General features: G+C 36.4%; 1 protein-coding gene across 2 annotated transcripts in view; it reads right to left on the reverse strand.

The window, feature by feature from the left end:
* The window catches only part of RB1 (RB transcriptional corepressor 1), a 160,967-nt gene that overhangs the window by 16,491 nt on the left and 118,759 nt on the right, over nt 1–25,717 (reverse strand). For both annotated transcript variants that reach the window (XM_003942219.3, XM_074387700.1), the window contains exons 18-20: nt 7,517–7,635; nt 4,174–4,319; nt 2,204–2,349 (exon numbers count right to left, since the gene is read on the reverse strand). In XM_003942219.3, the coding sequence (XP_003942268.1) occupies nt 2,204–2,349; nt 4,174–4,319; nt 7,517–7,635 (411 nt within the window). The remainder of the gene's footprint in view (nt 1–2,203; nt 2,350–4,173; nt 4,320–7,516; nt 7,636–25,717) is intronic.

Below are 25,717 nucleotides of genomic sequence, written 5' to 3' on the forward strand. Positions count from 1 at the left end.
TGAGCTGGGTGTGGTGGTTTACGCCTGTAATCCCAGTACTTTGGGAGGCCGAGGCGGGCTGATCACAAAGTCAGGAGGTTGAGACCAGCCTGACCAACATGGAGAAACCCCGTTTCTACTAAAAATACAAAAATTAGCCAGATGTGGTGGCGTGTGCCTGTAATCCCAGCTACCCGGGAGACTGAGGCAGGAGAATCACTTGAAACCTGGAAGTGGACGTTGCAGTAAGCCGAGATTGTGCCACTGCACTCTAGCCAGGGTAACAGAGCAAGACTCCCATCTCAAAAAAAAAAAAAAAATTGGGCAAAGGATCTGAATAGACATTTCTCTAAAGAAGATATACACATGGCCAGTAAACACATGAAAAGGTGCTCACCATCATTAGCCATCGGAGAAATGCAAATCAAAAGCACACTGAGATGCCATTTTATACCCACTAGGATGGCTATGATAAAAAAAAAAAAACACAGATTAAAAAGTTGGTGAGAATATAGAGAAATTGCAACCTCATACATTATTGGTAGGGACGTAAAATGGTATAGCCACTTTGGAAAATGATCTGGGCATTCCTCAAAAAGTTAACATAGAGCTATGGTATGACCTACCAATTCTACCCTTAGGTATGTAACCAGAGAAATGAAAACATGTACATGAATGTTCACAGAAACATTATTCATCATAGCCAAAAAGTAGAAACAACCCAAATGTTCATCACTTTATGAATGATAAGCATAATATGGTATATCCATACAATGGAATATTATCTGGCAATAAAAAGGAATGAAGTACTGATATAAGCTACAATACAGATGAAACTTAAAAACATTATGCTCAATGAAAGAAGCTATACACAAAAGATCACGTATTATATAATTCCATGTATATGAAATGTCTAGAAGAGGCAAGTCTATAGAGAAAAAATAGATTAGTATTACCTTGGGCTGAGTGGGTAGGGGAATAGGGGTGACTGCTTAAGGGTATGGAGTTTCTTTCTGGTGTGATACAAATTCTAAAATTGTTTGTGGTGATGGTTGTACAACTCCATGAATACACTAAAAACCACTGAACTATACGTTTTAAATGTGTGGTTTTCATGGTGTGTGAATTATGTCAATAAAGTTATTAACTATATATGTAGAGATTTTTTTTTTTTAATTAAAAAAATTTGTTTTGAGACAGAATCTTGCTCTGTTAGCCAGGCTGGAGCACAGTGGTGTATCTCAGCTCACGGCAACCTCCATCTCCTGGGCTCAAGCAATCCTCCCACTTCAGCCTGCCAAGTAGCTGGGACCACAGGTGCAAGTCACCACACCTGGCTAATTTTTTAATTTTTTGAAGAGACTGAGTTTTGCTAGGTTGCACAGGCTGGTCTCAAACTCCTGAGCTCAAGAGTTCTGCCCACCTTGGCCTCCCAAAGTGCTGGAATTATAGGCATGGGCCATTGCACCCAGTCAAAAGTATATTGTTCTTATTAACCTATTTTATAGAGAAAAAGGAAGATATGAAAGATCATTCTCTCACTAAAAACTAATTTACTTCATTCATTCATTCTTTCAATAGGTATTGTTTTAAATCAACTGATTCTTAAGTCTCATGTTTTCACACTAAAATGAAATCTAGCTCACAGAAAAAGCCTATGATAAAAAGGTTCTTCAGTTATTTTCTTTACAGGTAAGATATTTTGTGTCATTAAGTAAGTAATTACTGAAACATACTCTTGAGTGCTAAAGCTTTAATTTGTAAGAATTACAACAAAAATGTAAATGGTAGCCAAAAAGTGAATATATATTAAGCATAATAAATTGATCTAGCTTCTCATTTGAATCTAATACTTTCTTAAGAAATTCGTTAACAAGACTGGGTGAGGTGGCTCAAGCCTGTAATCTCAGCACTTTGGGAGGTGTAGGCAGATGGATAACCTGAGGTCAGAAGTTCAAGACCAGCCTGGCCAACATGGTGAAAATCCATCTCTACTAAAATACAAAAATTAGCCAGGCATGGTGGTGCACACCTGTAATCCCAGCTACTTGGGAAGCTGAGGCAGGAGAATCACTTGAACCCAGGAGACAGAGGTTGCAGTGAGCCGAGATCATGCCACTGCACTCCAGTCTGGGCAACAGAGTGAGACTCCATCCAAAACAAAACAGAAATCAGTTAACAAATAAGTAGGGAGGAGAGAAGGTGAAGTGCTTTATTTTCTTACTTGGTCCAAATGCCTGTCTCTCATAAGTTCATATTCATTCTGCAGCGTGTGCTGGAAAAGGGTCCAGATGATATGCTCTAGTTCTGGGTGCTCAGACAGAAGGCGTTCACACAGCGTATTTAGCCGGAGATAAGCTAGCCGATACACTGTGGAGATAAGAAGAATTAGTCATTTTTACTGCTCATTTTGAATTACCAGTAGATTTTTTTCAAATTGTAAAACTGCTCTAATTATAATGCTGTTAAGTAGCATTTTAAAAGAAACTTCATTTTACCACTCTTCTTCCCCCCCCCCCCGCAGAGAAATATGTTTACTGGTTTATTATGAAGGATAGTACAAGGGATACAGATGCAGGAAAGCAGAGGGGCATGGAATTTCCGTGCGCTCCCCAGGCACGCTATTCTCCAGGAACCTCCAGTTGGGCAGATATTCAGAAAGCTCCCAGAACCAAGTCCTTTGGGGTTTTTATGGAGGCTTCGTTACGTAGGCATGAGTTTTTTAAAAAATAGGTTTCCAGGGGAACAGGTAGGGTTTGGTTACACGTTCTTTAGTGATGATGTTTAAGATTTTTCTACTACTATTTTCCTGAAAAAATAATTGATTCCTTGTGTTAGCACAGTTCTAGGTACATAGAAAGCAGAATGATACTTGCTGAATCAACTGTTATGGCATGAAATTGGGGCAGAAGTGGTAAGTAGTGGAGGAAAGGTCATGAGACACTGTAAAATTAGACAAACTCAATAGGGTTTGTTTCAGTTCCATTAACAATCACTCACCATTGGTCATTCCCACTATTAATATTCAACAGGAACAATCATTTTTTAAAATTATAGAATTGCCAGTATCTATTAATTTTTCTAATCCTAAAAAAATTAAGCCACACATTACTCTATAAAACACCAATAGAGCATAGTCTGTTGAAAAACGGTAAATTTGTAGGTTACCTAAATGTAAAATGACTGCAGTATGAAATTTATTTAGTCTTTAAAAATACTACTGAAAATGCAATTTGGCAAAAAGGAATCCGTAAAATTGAATCTTCATTCACCTACTTTAAATATTATATAAAGACTCTTTATATGTCTCTTTCAATGACTTGCATAGGTAATTTGAAATTTTTAAAGCTAACAATTTATCTCAGTGGTCTTAAGCTTTAGCATACATCAGACTTAGCTGAAGGGTTGTTAAAACAAGGTTTTGGGGGCCCTATCTTAGAGTTTCTGACTGAGTGGGTCTATGTTGGGGCCACAGAATTCTTATTTCTACAATTTCCAGGTGATGTGAATTCTGCTGGTTGGAAACAACACTTTGAAAACCACTGCTCTAACCTAAGGATGGTATCTTACAATATGCCTGTAAAGCTCAGCATAATTCTTACTTGAATAAAATCAGGAAAGACATTATCATAGAGGACCATGACCTGTTATTGTCCCTGGTGCCAGCTGTGGGAAATGTTTGTGGTGCACCTGGTCCAGCTGCAGCCTCACAGAGAGCCAGCACCTGTGCCAGCACCTGGAGCTGCCTGTCCTGCTGCAGCAGCCAGCATTTCTGACTGTGTGCAGTGGCTAGGCCCCATGCTTGCTCACACACCCCTCTCCATTCCACGTCTGACTTGCTCCTGGCAGGCATGGGACCCAGGCCGGTGTGAGCCGAGTGCAGTCTGTCAGGTCAAGTGTGAGTGAAATAAGCCCAGTCTGTCAGGTCAAGTGAGTGAAATAAGCCCAGTGGGCCCAAGCAAAACTCAGTCAAAGGTGCCACCGGCCACAGAGGTTTCCAGCCAGAAAAACGACTGTGAATAGTCAGGAAAGATCCTGCAACATTATCATTTCCATTTTATAGATGAGGGAACTGAGCCACAGAGATATTAAGTGACTTGCCCAGTGATGTACCTAGAAAGTAGAAGAAACATTCTTTGAACCCAGTCAGCCTAGTTTCAGAGTCCATGCTCTTGAAAATAATCATCTACTAACCTTTTTTATAAAACAGTGAAAGAGAGGTAGATTTCAATGGCTTCTGGGTCTGGAAGGCTGAGGTTGCTTGTGTCTCTGCATTTGCAGTAGAATTTACACGTGTAGCTGAACCTTTTTTCTTTGGGGATCTTACAGGAGAAAGATACCTAGATATAGTCAAAGGAAAAAGTATTCATTTGAAGTTGGCTAAGAATCACAGACTATATACACATTTCAAGGTTGTACACCCAGATACATTTTGTCTATTTAGTTGGTTACTCTAAACCAAATTCACTAAGCAGACTATTTAAATGAAAGCTGGGAAAGATATACTAACAGGAAAACTGCTGGTCATCATCATATCTAACTCTATTTTAACAAATGGCTTTTCCAGGGGATTATTACCTTATTTTCTATAATGTTCAATTTTAATAATTATAGTGGGATTGAGATCATAAGATGATTCTAGCTTAAAAAACAATTTATTGATATTAAAGAGTATTATCATGTTTTTGTGATTCTCCTCCTAAAAATTTTTTTAGTGATAACTATGGTTCATATCTAAGATTTCAGTTATACACACAGATTTACACACACCTAAATTACACAGTACAGAATTCTATAAATTAATACTTCAAATAACATTATTCAGATTTATTTACTTGTATACTAAATACATTAGGCATAACTCAAGGCAAGGATATTAGCAAATATTATCACTCTGTGTTGCCCCCTATTTAACAGAATAATCTAGATCTACTTTCTAATTTTCTTTTGGTAGCTGGCAAATAAACTTATTTTTAAAGACATAAACTTTAAGAACAAAGAGAACAGGAAGTGTAATTTGTAACTTACTATGGATGTTTCTACAACATGTAGTAACTAGTACACTAAATAAAGCAACTCATTATCACAACGATTTTAGAAGGATCAGTGTCTGGTCTACTATACACTTTGGATTTTCATTCAGTTCACTAACCGACAGTATCATAAACTGGCTTAACTCAGGCAAAAGTTAGTCTCTGAAGTTCCAGGTGTAAATATCCAATTACCTACTGGATATAACTACTTGCATCTCAGACTTAATAAGAACAAAGAAGACCTCTGGATTTCTTTTCCTATCTCAAAGAATAGCTCCACATTACATCTAGAGTCTTAAGACAAAAATCTAGGAGTTATTTTTAATTTCCAAATTTTCCAAATTCCTGAAATCCAACATAAAACTAATGTAAAACCTATTAATTTATCTCTATATACACCCCAGATCTCTCAATTTCTACTTCCAACGCCATACCTTAGACCAAGTCACCTACATCCCTCATCTGAAATATAGAAATAGTCCCCAAACTGCTCTCCTTGCTTTCTGCCTTGCCTTGTCCCTTTCTTTCCTCCAAATCCACCTTTACTTCAGATAGCAGTCAGAGTGGACCTTTAAAAATACAAATTACAGCAAGCTGCATTCCTGCTTAAATGGTTTCCCACTACCCTTACAGAATCAAAACTCCTTACTATGGCCTATGGGAACCTACAAGATCTACCCCAGCTTAGCTCTTCAATCTCATCTTGCGCCATTCTCCTCTTCCAATACCCAGCCACACTAGGATTTCTTTTTTTCTGTTCCTAAATCCAACTAAGTTTGATCTGCCTTAGAGCCACTGCACTTGGTGTTTGCTCTGCCTGGAATGCACATCATACAGATTTTTGCCTGGCCAGCATCAGCTTGCCTTTCAGGTGTCAGGTCAAAATATCACTTCATTGGAGAAAGGAAAGTGCCACTAAGCATTCTATCAGCCTCTCAGTTTGTCTTTCACATCACTCTGTTTATTTCCTTGATAGCACTTATTATACTCTAAAATCATCTTACATCTTGGTTTACTTGTTCACTGCCTGTGTTCCTCCTCCAGAATGTAAGCTCTATGAGCGGAAGGACCCAGACCATCTAACTTCTGTACTCTCAGTGTGTATACCACTTCCTGGCAGTTAAAATTCAATAAGATGACTACATGTTGAATTAAAAAAAAAAACAATGCTTAACTTACTTACATAAAGTATTAACTAGGAAATAAATGTATACATAAAGGCAGAGTCTCCATATGCCAGAAACACTTTGAGTACAAGTTAGCATGAAAATGACATCTCTGGAAAATGACCCCTGCACTAATACAGAATACTGTAATGTCAATTCCTACACAGAATTAAACAGAAACAAAACAGTAGGCACATTTCCGTGAAAGGCAAGGTAGCTAGAGTGATTAAAAGCCTGGGCTTTGGGATTAGATAGCTTGGGATTGATTTCTGTTGACCTTAGGCAAGTTATCTTATTTCTCTAATTCCTGTTTTATAGATAACAGACCAACAGCAGCATCTACTACCTTATAGGGCTGTTATGAAGATTAAATGAAAAAATAAATCTTAAGTACTTAGGCCACTGCCCAGCACATAGTTAGCTATTGCTTTTGTGAAAGGAAAATAAACACTTGGGACCCCAATTCACTATGCCAAAAGGAAAAAATTAAGCTGAAAGCTGAGTCATACAAGAAACTGCCTTTTCTTTTGTTCCCACACAGATAAATACAGATACAAGGTTAAATATTTCCACAGACAGCTACTCTATGTTCACCTTATCTTATGTAAAGTGTTGATTTACTCAGCATAACATGGATATATAATTGACTATTGCTCTATCTCCTCCTTTTCTCTCGCAACATGTGGATTATCATACCCTTTTTCTTTCCCTTCCAGACTACTTTTCCCATTTAAATATTGGAGCCCTCAAAATCATCATTAGAGAAAGGCACAGATCTCTCTCCTGGGCATATTCTTAACCATGGCAAAGTAAGCCACTACGTTGATTGAGACCTGTTTCAGATACTTTTTGGGTTACATTTTCATTTCCCAACATCATCATCACACACTAATCAAGTGTGTGTAAGTCCATATCCCAAACTTCTCCCTATACTTATCCTATGCTTCACTCCAAATGGACTGACCTGCACACTCTGAAAAACGTTTTCTGCTTCCTTTGATACTTTTGAGTTCATGCCATTCTGACTCTTGGAACACACTCCTCTGGCTCCTCTATCCTCTCCAGTTTCCATGTTGAAATCCTATTCCACCTAAACTGCCAACTCCGTCATGAAAACTGCTCTCATTATGCAAATCCTAGGTGATTCAGTAGCGCTCTGTACTCTTTTATATGACTTTATTTGGGTCATGTATCTTACATTACTAATTTCTTAAAACTAGAAACAACGTCTTATTCAAAATTCTATTCGCTACAGTTTCTTTATAGAACCTTAGATTACACTTATGCTTAAAATCTATTTGCAGTTTGAATGGACAACATAACATATGTTTTACTTACATATCTGCTGCAGTGTGATTATTCTGGAGAGCAACATTAAGAGGACAAGCAGATTCAAGGTGATCAGTTGGTCCTTCTCGGTCCTTTGATTGTTTAATAAGATCAAATAAAGGTGAATCCTATATGAAACAAGATGAAATTAAAACCACATAAATAAGCAGAATTTTCCAAGGGACAGATCACAATCATATGGTTTGACATGATCAGCACTATGAACTTTAGGCACAACTGACAGTGGCAATTTAAAAGTCAAAACAAAATATTTTTCTCCACTTTGAAATTCCCGATTGCCAATTTTTGTACTTCACACAAAAAAAGGAGTAGAAAAATGTATAACCTTCAATGTTTATATTAGAAAATAAGTTAGAAGTTAGGGGGAAAGACAGAAAAAAAAAAGTAGAAAGAAAGAAATGAAGATATGGGCAGAATTTAGTGAAACTGAAAACGAGGATAAAACAGTTTGGTCAACAAAACTAAAAAATTGATTCTTTGAAACAACAAATAAAATTAAACAAATCTCCAGTCAGATTTATCAAGATAAAGAAAAGAGATAGATAGGCAGTATTCGGAATGAAAAATGGGACATAATCACAAAGATTAAAAAGATAATAGGGAATTGCTATGAATAATTTTATATCAATAAATTGGAAAACTTAGACCAAGTGGAAAATTCCTACAAACAAACAAATTACCAAAACCCAGTAAAAAATAAATAAAACAATGTAAATAGTCCTACAACTACTAAATAGTTAGAATCAATAATTTAAAGTCTTCTCATAAAGAAAACACAGGCTCGTTTTGTTTTACCAGTAAATTCTACCAAACATTTGAGGGAGAGGTAATTCCATTTTTATTCAGATTCTTCCTAGAATGGAAAAAGTAGAAACATTCCTCATCTCATTTTATGAAGCTAGTACAATACTGATACTAAAACCAGTTCAAAAAGCAAACAAACCCCAAAGCTAGCAGAAGGCAAGAAATAACCAAGATCAGAGCAGAACTGAAGGAGACAGAGATACAAAAAACCCTTCAAAAAAAAAAAATCAATGAATCCAGGAGCTGATTTTTTAAAAAAATTAATAAAATAGACCACTACCTAGACCAATAAAAAAGGAAAGAGAATAATCAAATGAACACAGTCAAATTTTAAGGGCGATATCACCCTTACCCCACAGAAATATATACACATAAACTAAAAAAATCTAGAAGAAATGAACACATTCCTGGATATATATATATATACTGTCCCAAGACTGAATCAGAAAGAAATAAAATCCCTAATAATGTATTCTGAAATTGAGGCAGTAATAAATAGCCTGCCAACCAAAAAAAAAAAAAAAAAAAAAAAAAAATTCCAGAAGACAGATTCAGAGCTGAAATTTCCACCAGAGGTACAAGTTTCTATTGAAACTATTCTAAAAAACTTAAAGGAAGGTACTCTTCCCTAATTTATTTTACGTGGCCAGCATCATCTTGATACCCAAACCTAGCAGAGAAACAATAAAAAAAGAAAACTTCAGGCCAATATTTCAGATGAACATCAATGCAAAAATCCACAATGAAATACTGGCAAACCAAATCCAGCATACATCAAAAACCTTGTCTACTGTGATCAAGCTGGCTTCATCCCCAGAATGCAAGGCTGATTCAACATATACAAACCAATAAACATGATTCATCACATAAACAGAACTAAAGACAAAAACTACATGATCATCTGGGGTTGCAGAAGAGGCCTTTGATAAAATTCAACATCATGTTAAAAACTCTCAATAAACTAAGTATTCAAGGAATATACCTCAAAATAATAAGAGCCATCTATGACAAATCCACAGCCAATATATACTGAATGGGCAAAAGCTGAAAGCATTCCCGTTGAAAACCAGCACAAGACAAGGATGCCCTCTCTCACCACTCCTATTCAACACAGTATTGGAAGTTCTGGCCAGGACCCTTAGGCAAGAGAAAGAAATAAAGCGTATTCAAATAGGAAGAGAATAAGTCAAATTACCTCTGTTTGCATATAACATGATCTTATATTTAGAAACCTCATCATCTCAGTCCAAAAGCTTCTTAAGCTGATAAGCAACTTCAGCAAAGTCTCAGTATAAAAAATCAATGTGAAATAATTGCTAGTATTCCTATACTCCCCCAACAAGCAAGCAAAGAGCCAAATCGTGAATGAACTCCAATTCACAATTGCTGCAAAAAGAATGAAATACCTAGGAATACAGCTAACAAGGGAAGTGAAGAACCTCTTCAAGGAGAACTACAAACCACTGCTCAAGGAAAGAAGAGAGGACACAAATGGAAAAACATTCCATGCTTATAAATGGAAAGAATCAATATTGTGAAACTGGCCATAAGGCCTAAAGCTATTTATAGATTCAATGCTATTCCCATTAAACTGTCATTGATATTCTCCACAGAATTAGAAAAAACTCTTTTAAAATTCATATGGAACCAAAAAAGAGCCCAAATATCCAAGACAATTCTAAGCAAAAAGAACAAGCTGGAGGCATCACACTATCTGACTTCAAACTATACTACAAGGCTATAGTAACAAAAACAGCATGGTACTGGTACAAGAACACACACGCAGATCAATGGAACAGAGTAGAGGACTCAGAAATAAGACCACACACCTACAACCACCCGATCTTTCACAAACCTAACAAAAACAAGCAATGGGGAAAGGATTCCCTAAATGGCTAGTCATATGCAGAAAAATAAAACTAGACCCCTTCCTTACACTTTATGCAAAAATTAACTCAAGATGGGTTAAAGACTTAAATGTAAAACCCAAACTATAAAAACCCTAGAAGAAAATCTAGGCACTACCATTCAGGACATAGGCATGGGCAAAGATTTTATGACGAAAATGCCAAAAGCAATCACAACAAAAACAGAAATTGACAAATGGGATCTAATTAAACTCAAGAATTTCTGCAAGCAAAAGAAACTATCATCAGAGTGAACAGACAACCTACAGAATAAGAGAAAATTTTTATAATCTATCCAACTGGAAAAGTCTAATATCTAGAGTCTACAAGGAACTTAAACAAACTTATAAGAAAAAAACAATTCCATTCAAAAGTGGGCAAAGCATATGAACAGATCTGAATTTCATACAAATGGTAAACTGGATGACTAAAACTACAACAAACTAAATTAAATGGAAGCTTCAGAAGATAAACAATGTTGGTTAAAGATGGCAAATTGAATACATACATTAACTCTCATAAAACCCCACGAAAATGGAAATAAACTGACTTATTTAAAAGACACTAACCTTTCAGTTATAACTTTTTTTTTTTTTTGAGAGACAGAGTCTTTTTCTGTCACCCAGGCTGGAGCACAGTGGCATGATCATGGCTCACTGCTGCCTCCTGAATAGCTGGGACTATAGGAATATGCCATGGTGCCCAGCTAATTTTCTAAAAAATTTTTGTAGAGATAGGGTCTCCCCAGGTTGCTCAGGCTGCAGATACAAAATTTTGAAAGCTGGAAGGCAGATATACAAGTGGCAACCTACTCAGTAGATGAGAAAAGACTGAACTGGAACTCAGCAGTAAGGAAAGCCAACCGACAAACTAGATACATTTTTAACCCACCAAAAGGATCTGGAAGTGGTAATACCAGGTACTTTGGGCAGTGAGGTACTGAGTAACAGGATAAAAGACCTAAAGATATTAAGTGGGGGTTTCTTAAGAAATTGCTGTATTAAATAACTATACAATGAAGTTCACAAACCTCACCCAGGTGCTCAGAGCTTCTAAGTTTTAGTGATTTACTCTTATATATGAGAGGCAATCAAATATTTCAGGAAAGTCTCTAATATAAAAGTACCAAAACAAAAGAGACAAATAGGTAAGCTGGGAGATACAGAAATTATGCATGGAGGAGAAATATAAAAAGAAAGAAAAAAAACGGCGATTACTAAACAGTCCTTTCAAATAGGAGTTACTCACACCTAAGCAATACATTCCTAAATACTATTTTTCTTATTTATCCTGCTCTCAATTCATCCTAACCAAAAAAGAATGAAGAACAAGTAAAAAAAAAAAAAAAAGCCATTAGCAATAAAAGCATACATTCTGAAATTAGAGGTATATAAGCTCAAATTCTTGTTTACTAGTTTGAAGTTTACTAGTCATGAAGTTTTGCTCTCTGATCCTCAGTTTCATTACTTGAAATATAGCACTCATTTTGCAGGATTACATGAAGTGACTATACGGTAGCCACTTGAACATTCAATTCTTTTCTCAGCTTTTAGTGATTTGGCTTGATTATTTTATTTGAATCGCTTGGATGTATGTATGAATGTGTTAAAGATGTGCTCTTAACTCTAAACTTTCAGGAGAAAAAACAGTATTTTCTTAAATTTACTCTTTTCCTCTCTACATGTCAAGCAGGTACTTGATAAGTTATGAATAAAAAGAGGTATGATAATCATATGGTCATCACACATATCAGTGCAAAAATTTTAACAATTTTCAGCCCTTTTTCAGTTCCAGCAGACCAACAGGAGATGGGTTATTATCTGTAATAGTGACTCACTACAGAAATAATTCTCAAAGTGGAGACTGAGCATGAGTTGTCTCCTCTGGACGCATCAGAAGAGATGGTGTCCTACAGGAGCTGGATTTTATGGGGGAAAATAAAGAGAAGGTGGCACATATGCTTTGGAAAAAGAAGGAGACTCTACAACTCCCATCATATAATTTTTGTTGACAAGTCATCCTTTCTGATATTCATTAGGGGCACTGCAGTATAAATAATAGCTTTCATTTGAGTAAAATAATGCTAACAATTAACACTTAAGAAATTCATTCCAACTAATACATATATTGTTATACTAAATATTTTATACTTCCTAGCCATGGATGAATTGAACATCTTTATTTAACTAAAATGATATGAGTATAAACCCATATACATTCCAAAGTGGCCTACTACCAATTTTTCTCTCAAACAATGACATTTTAGGAGATTTCGAGACCTTGAAAAGATATGTGATTAATAGGAGTTAAGTATACTAGTTAGGCATTTTACATACTTTTCTGATACGAATCAAAACTTAGTTTGTGCTTCGGATTCACCCAACAGGATTATACTAAAGGTAAATTTCCCTTTCAAGGATTAAGGTGGTATTTTTCATCAACAGCCTTCATATTTCATTCAAATATCACTTTTATCACTGCATCTTCCTAAACCAAATGGTCACACAAATATATAGATAGTGGTTTATGGTGATGAGTATGTCCTGATCATGAGAAAAGTATAGTGCAGGAGGTAGGAGCACAAACTCCAGAGCCACATTATATGGATTCACATCCTAGCCACCTGTTAGTGGCATGACCTTTGATAAGTTTCTCAACTGTAGATCAGAGATACTAATGATAATAGTAGTAACTTAAATCATACTGTATGAGAATTAGGTGAATTAATAATGTTAAGAATGGGGAACAGTGCTTGACACAGAGTATTATATTTGATATTATGGTTGTGATTCTTATTTACACCTATGAGTGCCATTATACAAAAAACACTCTGTTTCTTCAAATGAATGATTGTATGCCTAGTTATCCATCCATCCACACAGTATATGTTGTATGTCTATTCTGTACTAGACTCTATGCTAGGAAATAGAGCCATAAAGGTAACAATGCTCTATTCGTCAGATACTAAATGGCCTTGAAGGAGTATTTCAGAAGCATCTGTCCTATTTGACCTTACTCAACATCTTCACTTTATGTCTATGTATAAAATAACCTTTAACCATCCTCTACTATCTGCCCCCCCAAAAAAAGGCCTGCTTCTCCCTAGTGTTTACCAATCATTAAATCACTCCTTATATCTAGTTGCCCAAAGCAAAAAAGAAAAGGAGTCATCATTAATTATTCTTTCTCTCACACTTATCCAAGACACCAGGCAAGTCATATTGGCTCTAAATTCAAAATATATTCCAAGTCTAACTTCTTTTCATTACCTGTAACATTGCTAGAGTCAAAGCAATTCTTATCTTGTCTGTACCACTGCAAAAGCATCCTACAAACTGGTTTCCATACTTCTACTCTTGCTGCCTCCTAGATCTCCTCAATAGAGCTAATATGTTACTGGCATCCCACCTCCGTACTCAAAACCTTCCAAGGGCTTCCTATCACACGTAGAATAAATTCAAATGCCTTATCTTGGTTTACAAAACACTGCATGAGTTCTGGCCCCTTGATATCTCTCAGACCTTATGTTCTAACGCTCTTCTTAGTCCAGCAATACTGGTCATCTCTCTTTTCCATGCATGTGGCATAATTCTTCCTGTCTTGGAGTTTTTGCACTTGCTATTTACTCTGCCCAAAATACTCTTTGATCAGTGCTTCCCATGACTCACCCCACTCCATTATTCACATATTTCCTCAAATAGCACCTCCTAAGCAAAGCCTTGTCTAAACATCTTCCCTAAGACAACCATAATTCCCACTTACTTGCAATTCCTACCTCAGCTCTATTTCCTTCATATTATTGATCACTACTTGAGGTTATATTATACATTCATTTATTTTCTTATTTATTGACTATCTGTTTACTAGCATGCAAGATGCAGGAAGGCTTGGGCTCTGTCTCTTATTCAATGGTATCCTCAATGTTTAAAACGGCTGGGCACACAGTAGGGGCTCAATAAACATTTGTTGAATAAATGAACAAAGTGAGAAGGTTGACATCTTCAAAGTTCTCTGAGGTTAACTCCACCTCAAAGTGAGAATAAGATTTAAAACGGGGATGGGCGGGGTGGTTCACGCCTTTGATCCCAGCACTTTGGGAGGCTGAAGCGGGCAGATCACCTGAGGTCAGGAGTTCTAGACCAGCCTGGCCAACATGGCAAAACCCCATCTCCACTCCAAAAAATATAAAAATTTGCCGGGCATGGTGGTATGCACCTGTAGTCTCAGCTACTCAGGAGGCTGAGGTAGGAGAATTGCTTGAACCCAGGAGGCAGAGGTTACAGTGAGCCGAGATCATGCCACTGTACTCCAGCCTGGGTTACAGAGCAACATTCCCTCTCAAAAAAGGGAAAGTTTCTTAGTTAGATAAGAAACTAAATCCTTAAATCCTTTAAAAATAAAGTAGCTGTTATCTACTTCTTTCCCCCATGTTTGTTTCCTCAAATATTAGTCAAATAGAATACAAGCACATGTGTACCTTAGTCATAAAGTGGGAGCAGATAAACCATTTCAGACTCCGGTCTTTGAAATAATACTTCATTCCTACTTACATGGTGCTTGGGATCTGGTGAGAAGAGGCACATTAACAAGGAAATAAATATGTGATGACAAATTCAGAAAAATGCTACAAAAAAGCAGGGTTCTCTCATGAAGAATAAACAGGGATATCCAGGTGGAAGAAGTAGGTTCAAGGAAGGCTGCTGTGGGAAGGTAATATGGATGCTGAATCTTAGCAAGGTGAGAAGGAGGCTGTACTTTGAAAGGAGAAGGGGTAGAGATCTTCCAAAAGATGAAAGATCATATGCTAAGGAACTGATGTTCTTTTAGAAAATGAAAGAGGCCACCAAAACTAAAGTACCCAGGTGGGATAGCGCAGAAGTTACTAAAGAAGAGTTTTAAAACCTAGGAAGCTGTATTATTCTGCGGAATCTTAAAGACCATGGTAAAACTTTTAAATATTCTAAGAGAAACAGGAAACCAATTACAATAGAAACTCTGTTTTAGGTTAAGTCACTAATATAGAGATAGCTAGTTCCATTGTGTCTTGCTTCCTATCACATCACTAGCACTTAGTACAGAATTGGGGTCCTAAAAATATTTGGTAATGATGACCTTTGTTGCTTTCAGGAAAGTATTCCAGATGATAGGACACAACATAATCCATAATGCCTTAGTTCTGCTACAAGTGACACAATTTTCTATCAATTTCCAACTTCCTAGCTTCAATATGTCACAAGAATATGCCAGATGGGTATAGGCCCAGCTCCAGTGACAGCAAACAAGTTTGGGGTTGTATGCATATAACTCAGGAGTTAACTCTATGGATCTGTGAAATTAAAAAAAAAAAAAAAAACCTACTATTTATTCAATTAAGTCTTTAATTTCATAGTATGCAGAACTGAAAATACCTGTTGTTTTATTATGTATATATATTGGTTTTGGTCCTCTGGTTCCTGGCTCCTAACTCCTGTAGCTCTTGTAACAGTCTTTCGTTATAGTGCTGGCTGTGTTTAGGCCTCAGGGGCAGGCCTCTGACCTTCTCTTGCCCTCCTTTTATCTGTCCCAAGGCAGGACTCTAATATTTCCCCATTGTTCTAACTTGTAGGTCTTTAAGGCCCTCCCCAGAGAGGGTTTTGCCCTATACTCTAGGGGAGGAATGCTGACAACATTAAAAACCCAAGGGTTTGGAGAGCTTCTGGATAGCTGAATATGTGGAAGTTCCTGGAGGGTGAGGCTCCCAGAGGGTATGGAAGCTCTGCAACCCCTTCTCCCACACCTTCCCCTACACATCTCTTCATCTGTATCCTTTGTAATATCCTTTATAATAAACCGGTAAATGTGTTTCCTTGAGTTCTTTTTCTTTTTTGAGACAGTCTTGCTCTGTGGCCCAGGCAGGAGTGCAGTGGCACTATGTGGGCTCACTACAACTTCTGCCTCCTGGATTTGGGTAATGCTTGCACCTTAGCCGCTCAAGTAGCTGGGACTACAGGCATGTGCCACTACATCCAGCTAATTTTTGTACTTTTAGTAGAGACAAGGTTTCGCCATGTTGACTAGGCTGTCTTGAACTCCTGGCCTCAAGTGATCCACCTGCCTCAACCTCCCAAAGTGCTGGGATTACAGGCTTGAGCCACTGTGCCCAGCTTCCTAGACTTCTGTGAGCCACTCCAGCAAATAAGTTGAATCCAAAGAGTATGATGTGACAACTCCAACGTGAAGCTGGTAGGTCAGAAGTTCTGGAGGCCTAGGCTGGTGTCTGGGGGTATGAGGAGCAGTCTTGGGCACTGAGCCCAAAACCAGTGGGATCTGACACTATCCTTTAGACAGTGTCAGAACTGAATGGGAGGATGCCCAGCTAGTGTCTGCTGCTTGGTATGTGGGGGGGAAAAACCCACATACTTGGTTACAGAAATATTTTGTGTTGATGATTGCTGTGGTATGAGAGCAGACGAAAAACATAGTTTGACAGAGTTTTTTCTACACACCACTGTGTTTTGGGTTATTTGTATTTCAGCAATAGTATATGATCAACAAAAACGTTTTTCAGCTTATCTCTTTCCAAAAGAAAAAAATACACATAAGCAATATAAAACAGAGCCAGGCCTAAAAGCAAGGGAGGTGTCTAAGATGGAAAAATTTAGGAGGTATTTACTCTCATTTGCACAATCTTAGTATGAAATGTACCCTTGGCGTGCTGAACACTAAACTGACAATAAAATCTAGTTAATCTAAGACACACTGGCAAAATAGAATGATATATCTCTTGCTTTCATGGTTTGCTTACACAATAATTAAAGTACTTTCAGTTTAAAAGGTTTTATTTGAATGTATTACCTGATTTAATCTTTAAAATAAGTCTTTAAATTTAGTGTTATTCATTTTATGGATCAGAAAACTTAGCTATTTTAGTAAATTTTGACTGAATACATTAGAAATATTTTGAGTGTGAAATAATAACATTTGAGGTTTATAAATTTTAAAACTAAAACTCTTTTAAACTGCTTTTTAAAAATAAAAAAGCAAATAAATGGAGAAGCTTCCTAGAATTAGTATTAAGATATTTATGACTTTTCATTTAAAACATTTTATTAATTTATTATTTTCAGCTTTATTCATTTACTGAAAAAAATCTTTTTTCTTAGCTAAAAAATAGCTAAGCATTTTTTTTTTTAAAGTCCTTTAAAACAGTAATCCCCTTTTCTAAATTACAGACTAAGAGGAGATAGCTTTAAGAACATAAAAGTCTTTAAAGGAATAGCAATTTTATGTCAATGACACAATTTTATACACATGAACAAAGAAATTTATACCTTAAAATGTCTTTGGACATTTATTTATTATCTTTTATTATTATCAGTGGATTTATTAATTGATAAAATTTTCAAAGAAAATGAGAGATATATCAATTTGATTAGATCTTAGTTCAAAAAGTTTTATTTATTTTAAACTAAATTACTTTGTAGTGTTGGGTATATTTTAAAGTATTTTGAAAAGTGCAATATGTAAAATATATTTTGTGTTTGTTTTGTTAATTTTAAAACATTGTTTTTAAAAAAGGAATTCCTAACTCTACATTATCTTCTAAAATTGGGTCAAGGTTTACTTGAGAATGTCTGACATACCAGTTATGGTAGGCAGTTCCAAGGGAGATAACAAAATTCATGTAATTAAATTTAAGTAGCCACTTATTTGAATGAGATGTTACAGAAGCCAAAGTCCTCTCTCAGTCATTATTATCTTCAATTCAATGAGGGTGTTCCTCCTTTCTAATAGCCAGGAAAAAACCTTGTTAAAGAGTTTTTGTGGTATTTATCCTAAGTACAACAGGAAAGTTACCTTCTGAATCCAAAGAAAAGATCTTGTTTTAACTGAAAGGATAAGACAAAAATATCCAAGATGGGCCAGGCGCGGTGGCTCAAGCCTGTAATCCCAGCACTTTGGGAGGCCAAGGTGGGTGGATCACAAGGTCGAGAGATCGAGACCATCCTGGTCAACATGGTGAAACCCCGTCTCTACTAAAAATACAAAAAATTAGCTGGGCATGGTGGTGCGTGCCTGTAATCCCAGCTACTCAGGAGGCTGAGGCAGGAGAATTGCCTGAACCCAGGAGGCGGAAGTTGCCGTGAGCCGAGATCGCGCCATTGCACTCCAGCCTGGGTAACAAGAGCGAAACTCCATCTCAAAAAAAAAAAAAAAAAAAAATCCATGATGAATATTTGCAAAATGAATAAAAATTCATACTGCAGGAAGAATTAATACTATAAAAGGAACTAAGACAATGTGAGAAACAGACATTAAAAGAGGAACTGGCCGGGCGCGGTGGCTCATGCCTGTAATCCCAGCACTTTGGGAGGCCGAGGCGGGTGGATCACGAGGTCAAGAGATCGAGACCATCCTGGTCAACATGGTGAAACCCCGTCTCTACTAAAAATACAAAAAATTAGCTGGGCATGGTGGCACGTGCCTGGAATCCCAGCTACTCAGGAGGCTGAGGCAGGAGAATTGCCTGAACCCAGGAGGCGGAGGTTGCGGTGAGCCGAGATTGCGCCATTGCACTCCAGCCTGGGTAGCAAGAGCGAAACTCCGTCTCAAAAAAAAAAAAAAAAAAAAAAAAAAAAGGAACTGGAAGCTAGCATGTCTGAATATGGTGAAAGTCAAAGATACCTTGCCAAATTTTGAAGAAGGAGAGGGTTATGGCTGAATATAAAAACACAAGAAAGGTGAATTCGAGTTTAAAAGTCAGGAATAAACATGCTTGTACTGCTGAGTGATGAGGCATCAAATGATCTATTAATAATGCTCATGACTAAGATTTGTGAATAAGTTAAAAACAAGTGAATAAATAGATCCTATCATTATATGATCAAAATTAAAGTCATTTTCCCCAGAAATAATTCCTGCCTCTTAACTAAGACCTCTATACCACAGAATGAAAATCACCAGGTTTTTGCCTATACGAATCTAACTGGTACCCTTTACTCATATATATTATTCCATGATAGCAAATTGTGTCATGTTTAACCTATTCCTAGTGCTAATTTTTTCTTGTTGTTCAAAATTGCTTAGTGATCAAACATGGTATAGTTTTATTTTCCAGAAAATAAAACTTAAAAAATTAAGCTAACACTATTAAAAAATTTTATTGGTCTTGGGCTTTGTTGCATCTACTTCTATGTGGACCTGCTCCAAGTTCCCAGAATCTTTAAAGCTTCCAATTCTGAAACGGAACTAGATCTGAGACAGTAGAGTAGGCTTACTGGCTGGTACTGGGTTCCTACCAAGTGATTTTTGTTGATATGCACGTTACTATTTTTGTACCTTTGGAAACCCCTTGGTCATTCTTGCCCTAGTGCCTTAAAATCAAAGGTTGGCCAGATAGGGGTACAATAGAAATTTGACATGTAAAGGTAACATAAGAGTCTTCAGGCACAATTTAGTTTCAATACATCCCTCATGAAAAGGATGATTAGTACCCTTATAAAATGCACCCCAGAGAGCTGCCTTGTCCCTTCCACCATCTGAAGACATGGTAAAAAGGTGCTATCTATGAATCTGGAAACAGGCCTTCACCAGATACCAGATCTGCTGGAACCTTGATCTTGGACTTCCCAGCTTCCAGAACTGTGAGAAATAACGTGTATATTGTTTATAAGACACCGAGTCTATGATATTTTGTTAAAGCAGACTGAACGGACTAAGACAGTGGATTAAGAGTTCAGAAAAGCTAGTGATTAATTTCAAGCTTAGACTATCATCAATGGCCTACGTCATGCTTAGAATGTCTGCAGAATTCTCTTTTTCCTCCCCACTTTTAAATTATAAGCAAATCTTGAATATTACAATATAGGACATTCTCTTCTTAGCAATACAGATGAAAGTTTAAATCATAATTTTAAAATTGCTTTCTCTGATAATTATGTGGTCAATTTGCTTTTTAATCTCCTTTCATTTTCTATTTATTATGAATACATTCAATTTTTTTTTTTTGAGAGGGAGTCTTGCTCTGTCACCAGGCTGGAGTACAGTGGCGCAATCTCGGCTCACAGCAACCTCCGCCTCCTGGGTTCAAACGATTATTCCGCTTCAGCCTCCCAAGTAGTTGGGACCACAGGCGTGAGACACCATGCCCAGCTATTTTTTTTGTATTTTTAGTAGAGACGGGGTTTCACTGGATGTTCTCAATCTCTTGACCTTGTGATCCACACACCTTGGCCTCCCAAAGTGCTGGGATTACAGGTGTGAGCCACCGTGCCCGGCCGAATACATTCAATTTTTTAAAAAGTTAAGCAAGTATAAGAGATGTCTCTGGCTGGGTGCAGTGGCTCATGCCTGTAATCCAGCCCTTTGGGAGGCCCAGGCAGGCGAGATCACAAGGTCAGGAGTTCAAGACTAGCCTGACTAATATGGTGAAACTGTCTCTCCTAAAAAATACAAAAATTAGCCAGGCATGGTGGCATACACCTGTAGTCTCAGCTACTCGAGAGGCTGAGGCAGGTGAATGGCTGGAACCTGGGAGGTGGAGGTTGCAGTGAGCTGAGATTGCATCACTGCACTCCAGCCTGGTGACAAAGAGGAACTCATCTCTAAATGGAAAAAAAAGAGAGAGAAAGAGAATGATGTCTCTTTTTCCCCCCTTTAACAAAGAAAACCCTTTATCTATGAGTACAACTACAGTTTTAAATTTAAGTTCTTCATAGTTAAAACAAAATCATATAATTAATATCGACTCTGGTCCTTGATCATAAATTCTTTGATACAGTGGAAGAAAGGCAAGGCAGATCACCTTACCCCAATCTTTATAAATATGAAGCCAAAATACTAAATTTCAACCAAAAAATTAGATTTTTGATCATGTTTCCATCAGGCTATGCATATAAATAACGTACATTAAATAAAAGTTTAAAAATATATGCATTAGCTATGTGTACATAAGTAAATGAAAATTAACAGGGCCCAACTTAGGCAAAATCATACATAAAAGAAAGATGTCTTCATCAACTCTAGTATCACAGAACATAGCAAAAGTTATCTCCCAAATTTCAACCATTTCTATTTCAGGAAAAATGTCAATATTTTCTAGAACATCTGACTTTAGTTTTCAGTTACATTTTATAATGTAAACTCATACTTTCTGATACAGCTTGTAATTTGAGAGGCAGCATATATCAGTACCCAAGGAAGCTTTATTAAACATGCATGCCAGGTTTCCCTTTTACTCCCATGATTTTGATATACCCAAAAGAGGGAATATCTACATGTTAGAAAAGCTCCTAAGCAGATTCTAATGTAATCCTATTATTCTGTCTCTTTCCCACCATATTCCTGACACGTTCTCATATATGTATAAATACATTTAGACCTATATGTGTGTGTTTGTATACATGTATGACAAAATCTCCTCCACCACCTCCTTAAGAATTATTAACTGTATTTTTTTTGCATTTTTCAAATTCTGATATAAATTTCTGAAAAGTGACTTAATATTCTTTCTTAAATAGCATTATTGTTATAACAATTCAATTTCTTGTCTTCTTAGGTTCAGAAAGGCCTTCTTTCAACACGTCCCCAAAGTCTATTTTCTAGAATGCCAATAACTCAGGCAAATTTGAGGTCTATCAGATGTAAAAAGTACAGACTGTATTGTGAATCTCAGAAATTTTCTAAATCATAACACATTCAATAGCAGACTGAAGACTTCTGTTTCTCAGGAAGCTGAGTCAGGAGAATCGCTTGAACCCAGGAGGTGGAAGTTGCGGTAAGACAAGATTGCACCATTGTATTGCATTCTAGCCTGGGCAACAAGAGCGAAACTGCGTCTCCAAAAAAAAAAAAAAAAAAAAAAAAAAAGAAAAGAAAAAGAAAAGAAAGAAAGAAAGAAAAGAAGAAAAGAAAGAAAAGATTTCATGGAATACTTAATTTTTTGGAGTGCAGTGTGGTCTCAGCTCACCGTAACCTCTGTCTCCCAGATTCAAGTGATTCTCCTGCCTCAGCCTCCGGAGTAGCTGGGATTACAGGCACCTGCTGCCAAGCCTGGCTAATTTTTTTTTATTTTAGTAGAGATGGTGTTTCACCATGTTGCTCAGGCTGGTCTCGAACTCCCACTTCAGTCTCTCAAAATGTTGGGATTACAGGCTTGATCCACCACGTCTGGCTGGAATATTTAACTTTTCAAAGTAAACTGTGCATACTTCTTTCTATAGCATTGTGTCTATCCAGGAGGGCAGTAGTTTTCTCTTGGACTTAGGCATGCTGTCTCACGTTATTACTTATCTACTTAAATGAACTGTCAGCATAATTTCTCTTTGTACAACACTTCACTCTGTTTTGCTACGTAGTCTTGTGAAGGAAACCAGGCTCTCACTGTCAGTAAGGTTAGTATAAATTTCACTAAGTAAATAATACTGATAGAAAAGTAGAAGCAGTAGAAGCTATTAGTCTGTTCTACATGACATTTCAAAATTCACATACATTCCTAAGGCAGGCATGAACTTTTCCAGAGAGTAAAGAACTCCAAGGCTATTAATGTGCTTCTAAAAGAGATTCTCATTATTGAAGTAAGTACAAGTCTGTAATACTAGTAGAAAAATTTACAACAGAGGAAGTGGAAGGCAGGAATTGCTATTGTTTTCTGGGTATTTTAAGGAATCAGGAAATGTTTTTGTGCTGCCCTAAGCTAAATTCTAAGATGGTTTTGCCTCATAAAAGGAAACTAGAATAGAAAATAGAAAATTTGGGGCAGGCCTTGGCTTTTCTGACAGATCTTTTCCATTTACTAATATTTCTGCGGATCCGCTTGCCAATACATATGCTGGCCAAGCCACTATCATGTTTTTGTTTTTTTGAGATGGAGTCTTGCTCTGTCGCCCAGGCTAGAGGGCAGTGGCATGATCTCGGTGATCTCAGTTCACTGCAACCTCCATCTCCTGGGTTCAAGCAATTCTCCTGCCTCGGCCTCCTGAATAGCTAGAATTATAGGCTTGTGCCACCACACGCAGCTAATTTTTGTATTTTTAGTAAGAGATGGGGTTTTGCCATGTTGGCCAGGCTGGTGTCAAACTTCTGATCTCAGGTGATCTGCCTGCCTCAGCCTCCCAAAGTGCTGGGATTACAAGCGTGAGCCACAGCACCTGGCCTCATAATTGTAACTATATCTGTATTATTCCTTCTGACTAAAACTACTCTTTCTAGTTCTAAATCCGTATACCCAACTGGATACCAAAGATCTCTACATGAATATGTGGCAAACATCTCAAATACAATAGGTTCGAACATTAACATGAACTCATTAACTTCAACACCAACTACCTATGAGGTGGTCTTTTGTTATCTACTTTGGTTAACTATATTATCAACCACCTAATCACCCATAATACAAATCTTAGAATTATCCTCAGTTAACCTCAGTTCCATCCAGGACCTACTCTTTTCATTCATCCTTTTAACATATTTGTGTCTTTATATTTAAAATAGATTTCTTTTGGATAGCATAGAGTTGGGTTTTGTTTCTCATCCACTCTGATTCTGCCTTTTAATTAAGCTGCTTAAAGCATTGAAATTTAAGGCAATTATTAATATGATTAGTATAAATTCTACATCTATTTGTCCCATCTTTCTTTATTCCATTTTTGACAAAGATACAAAAGCAAATCAATAGGAAAAGGAGAGCCTCTAAAACAAATGGGGCTGGAACAACTGAACATCCATGGTGCCCTACCTCAGCCCCTCCAAAAGAACCTTAACCCAAATCTCAAACCTTGTACAAAAATAAACTTAAAGTGGATCATGGACTTAAAATGTAAAACTATCATTTTTTAAATATAAGGGAAAATCTTCAGAATTGAGTTCTTAGATTTGACAACAAAAGCATGATCCATAAAAGAAAAAGTGATAAACTGGACTTTATTAAAATTAAAAACTTTTGGATGAAAAAGATGATGTAAAGAAGATGAAGAAAGAAGCTACAGGCTAAGAGAAAATATTTGCTAACCACATATCTAACAAAAAAATGACTAGTATTGAGAATATATAAAGAACTCTCAAAACTCAATGGTAAAAAACAAACAATCGAATTAGAAAATGAGCGAAGACATGAAAAGAAATTTCACCAAGACTGAATCCAAAAACAGATTCACTGAATAAGTATTTATTTATTTATTTATAAAATGGAGAGAGATTTTCACTATGTTGCCCAGGCTGTTCTCAAACTACAGGACTCAAGTGATCCTCCTGCCTCAGCCTCCCAAAGCGCAAGAATTACGGGCATGAGCCACCTGTCCTGGCTCACTGAAGAAAATGTTAAAGCTTCAATGTTTCAATTTATAATATGGTAAAATACAAAGCTATTAAGATCAAAGAGATTATTTCTTTAATTTGCAAGATTTTAAGAACATACATGCTTGTAAACTTTAAATATTGAGGCCAGGAACAGTGGCTCATGCCTATAATCCCAGCACTTTGGGAGGCCAAGGCAGAAGGATCACTTGAGTCCAGGAGTTCAAGACCAGCCTGGGCAAGATAGCAAGACCCTATTTAAAAACAAAGTATATAAACGTATATATTTAAATAAAAATAAAAAATATTGAGGTAATAAAGACAAAAGTTGTAAGATATGCTTCTTCTCAAGAAGTAATTAATTCAATGATGATGAATGAATGGAATAAATCTGAATAAGCCAAAGTCCTTGTTTCACTAGTCTGACTGAAAGTTTTCCAAAAGATATACCTACTAAAGAGAAAAAAACTGCATTTTTGTTAACAGTGAAACTGTTATATAAAATAACAATTATGCTTTTGTCATAGTATTTGGTGCAAGTTACTAAAAATTGTTTAATGTAAATACAGTCTATCCTATGTGACATACTTATTTAAGGTTTATTTAGTGGCAAAAATTCTCTGAACAAAAATTTTGCCAGATTCAACTCTAGCAGGTACTCTTAGGGAGTCCCTGAAAAAGCTCTTTTAAGTTACAAAGCAAGGTGGCAGAATCCCAATTCTCTCCTTCAAATAGTATACATCTTAGATAAGAATTTTAATGCTTCTGATCAAAGATAAATTTAAATATAAATGTACTACTATAAACTTTAAAATTTATATACTACTATAAAAATTTATATACTACTTTAAAATTTAAATATACTACTATAAATTTTAAAATTTATAGTAGTATATTTAAATAATTTTAAATGTTTTAAAACATCAAAGTAAATTTCCTATGTTCTATATTTACCCAGATATACTCTTATAAATAGACAAGCACATATGTATCTTTTTGAAAAAAAAAATTGAAGTCTAAAAGAAATTAATTTATTTCCAGTAAGTCACATTTTAGATATTTCATAGTAATACTGAGGTTTAGTAGCTTACATGTATGTTCGCATCAGAAACTAATTTATTTCTCATATTTTTAAAAATGTACAGTGGTTAAAATCACTTTGAGAAATTTATGATAAGACAGTTTATAAGACACAATAGAAAGAGTT

The sequence above is a fragment of the Saimiri boliviensis genome, chromosome 16 (genome assembly GCF_048565385.1).
Source record: "Saimiri boliviensis isolate mSaiBol1 chromosome 16, mSaiBol1.pri, whole genome shotgun sequence".
Taxonomy (NCBI): domain Eukaryota; kingdom Metazoa; phylum Chordata; class Mammalia; order Primates; family Cebidae; genus Saimiri; species Saimiri boliviensis.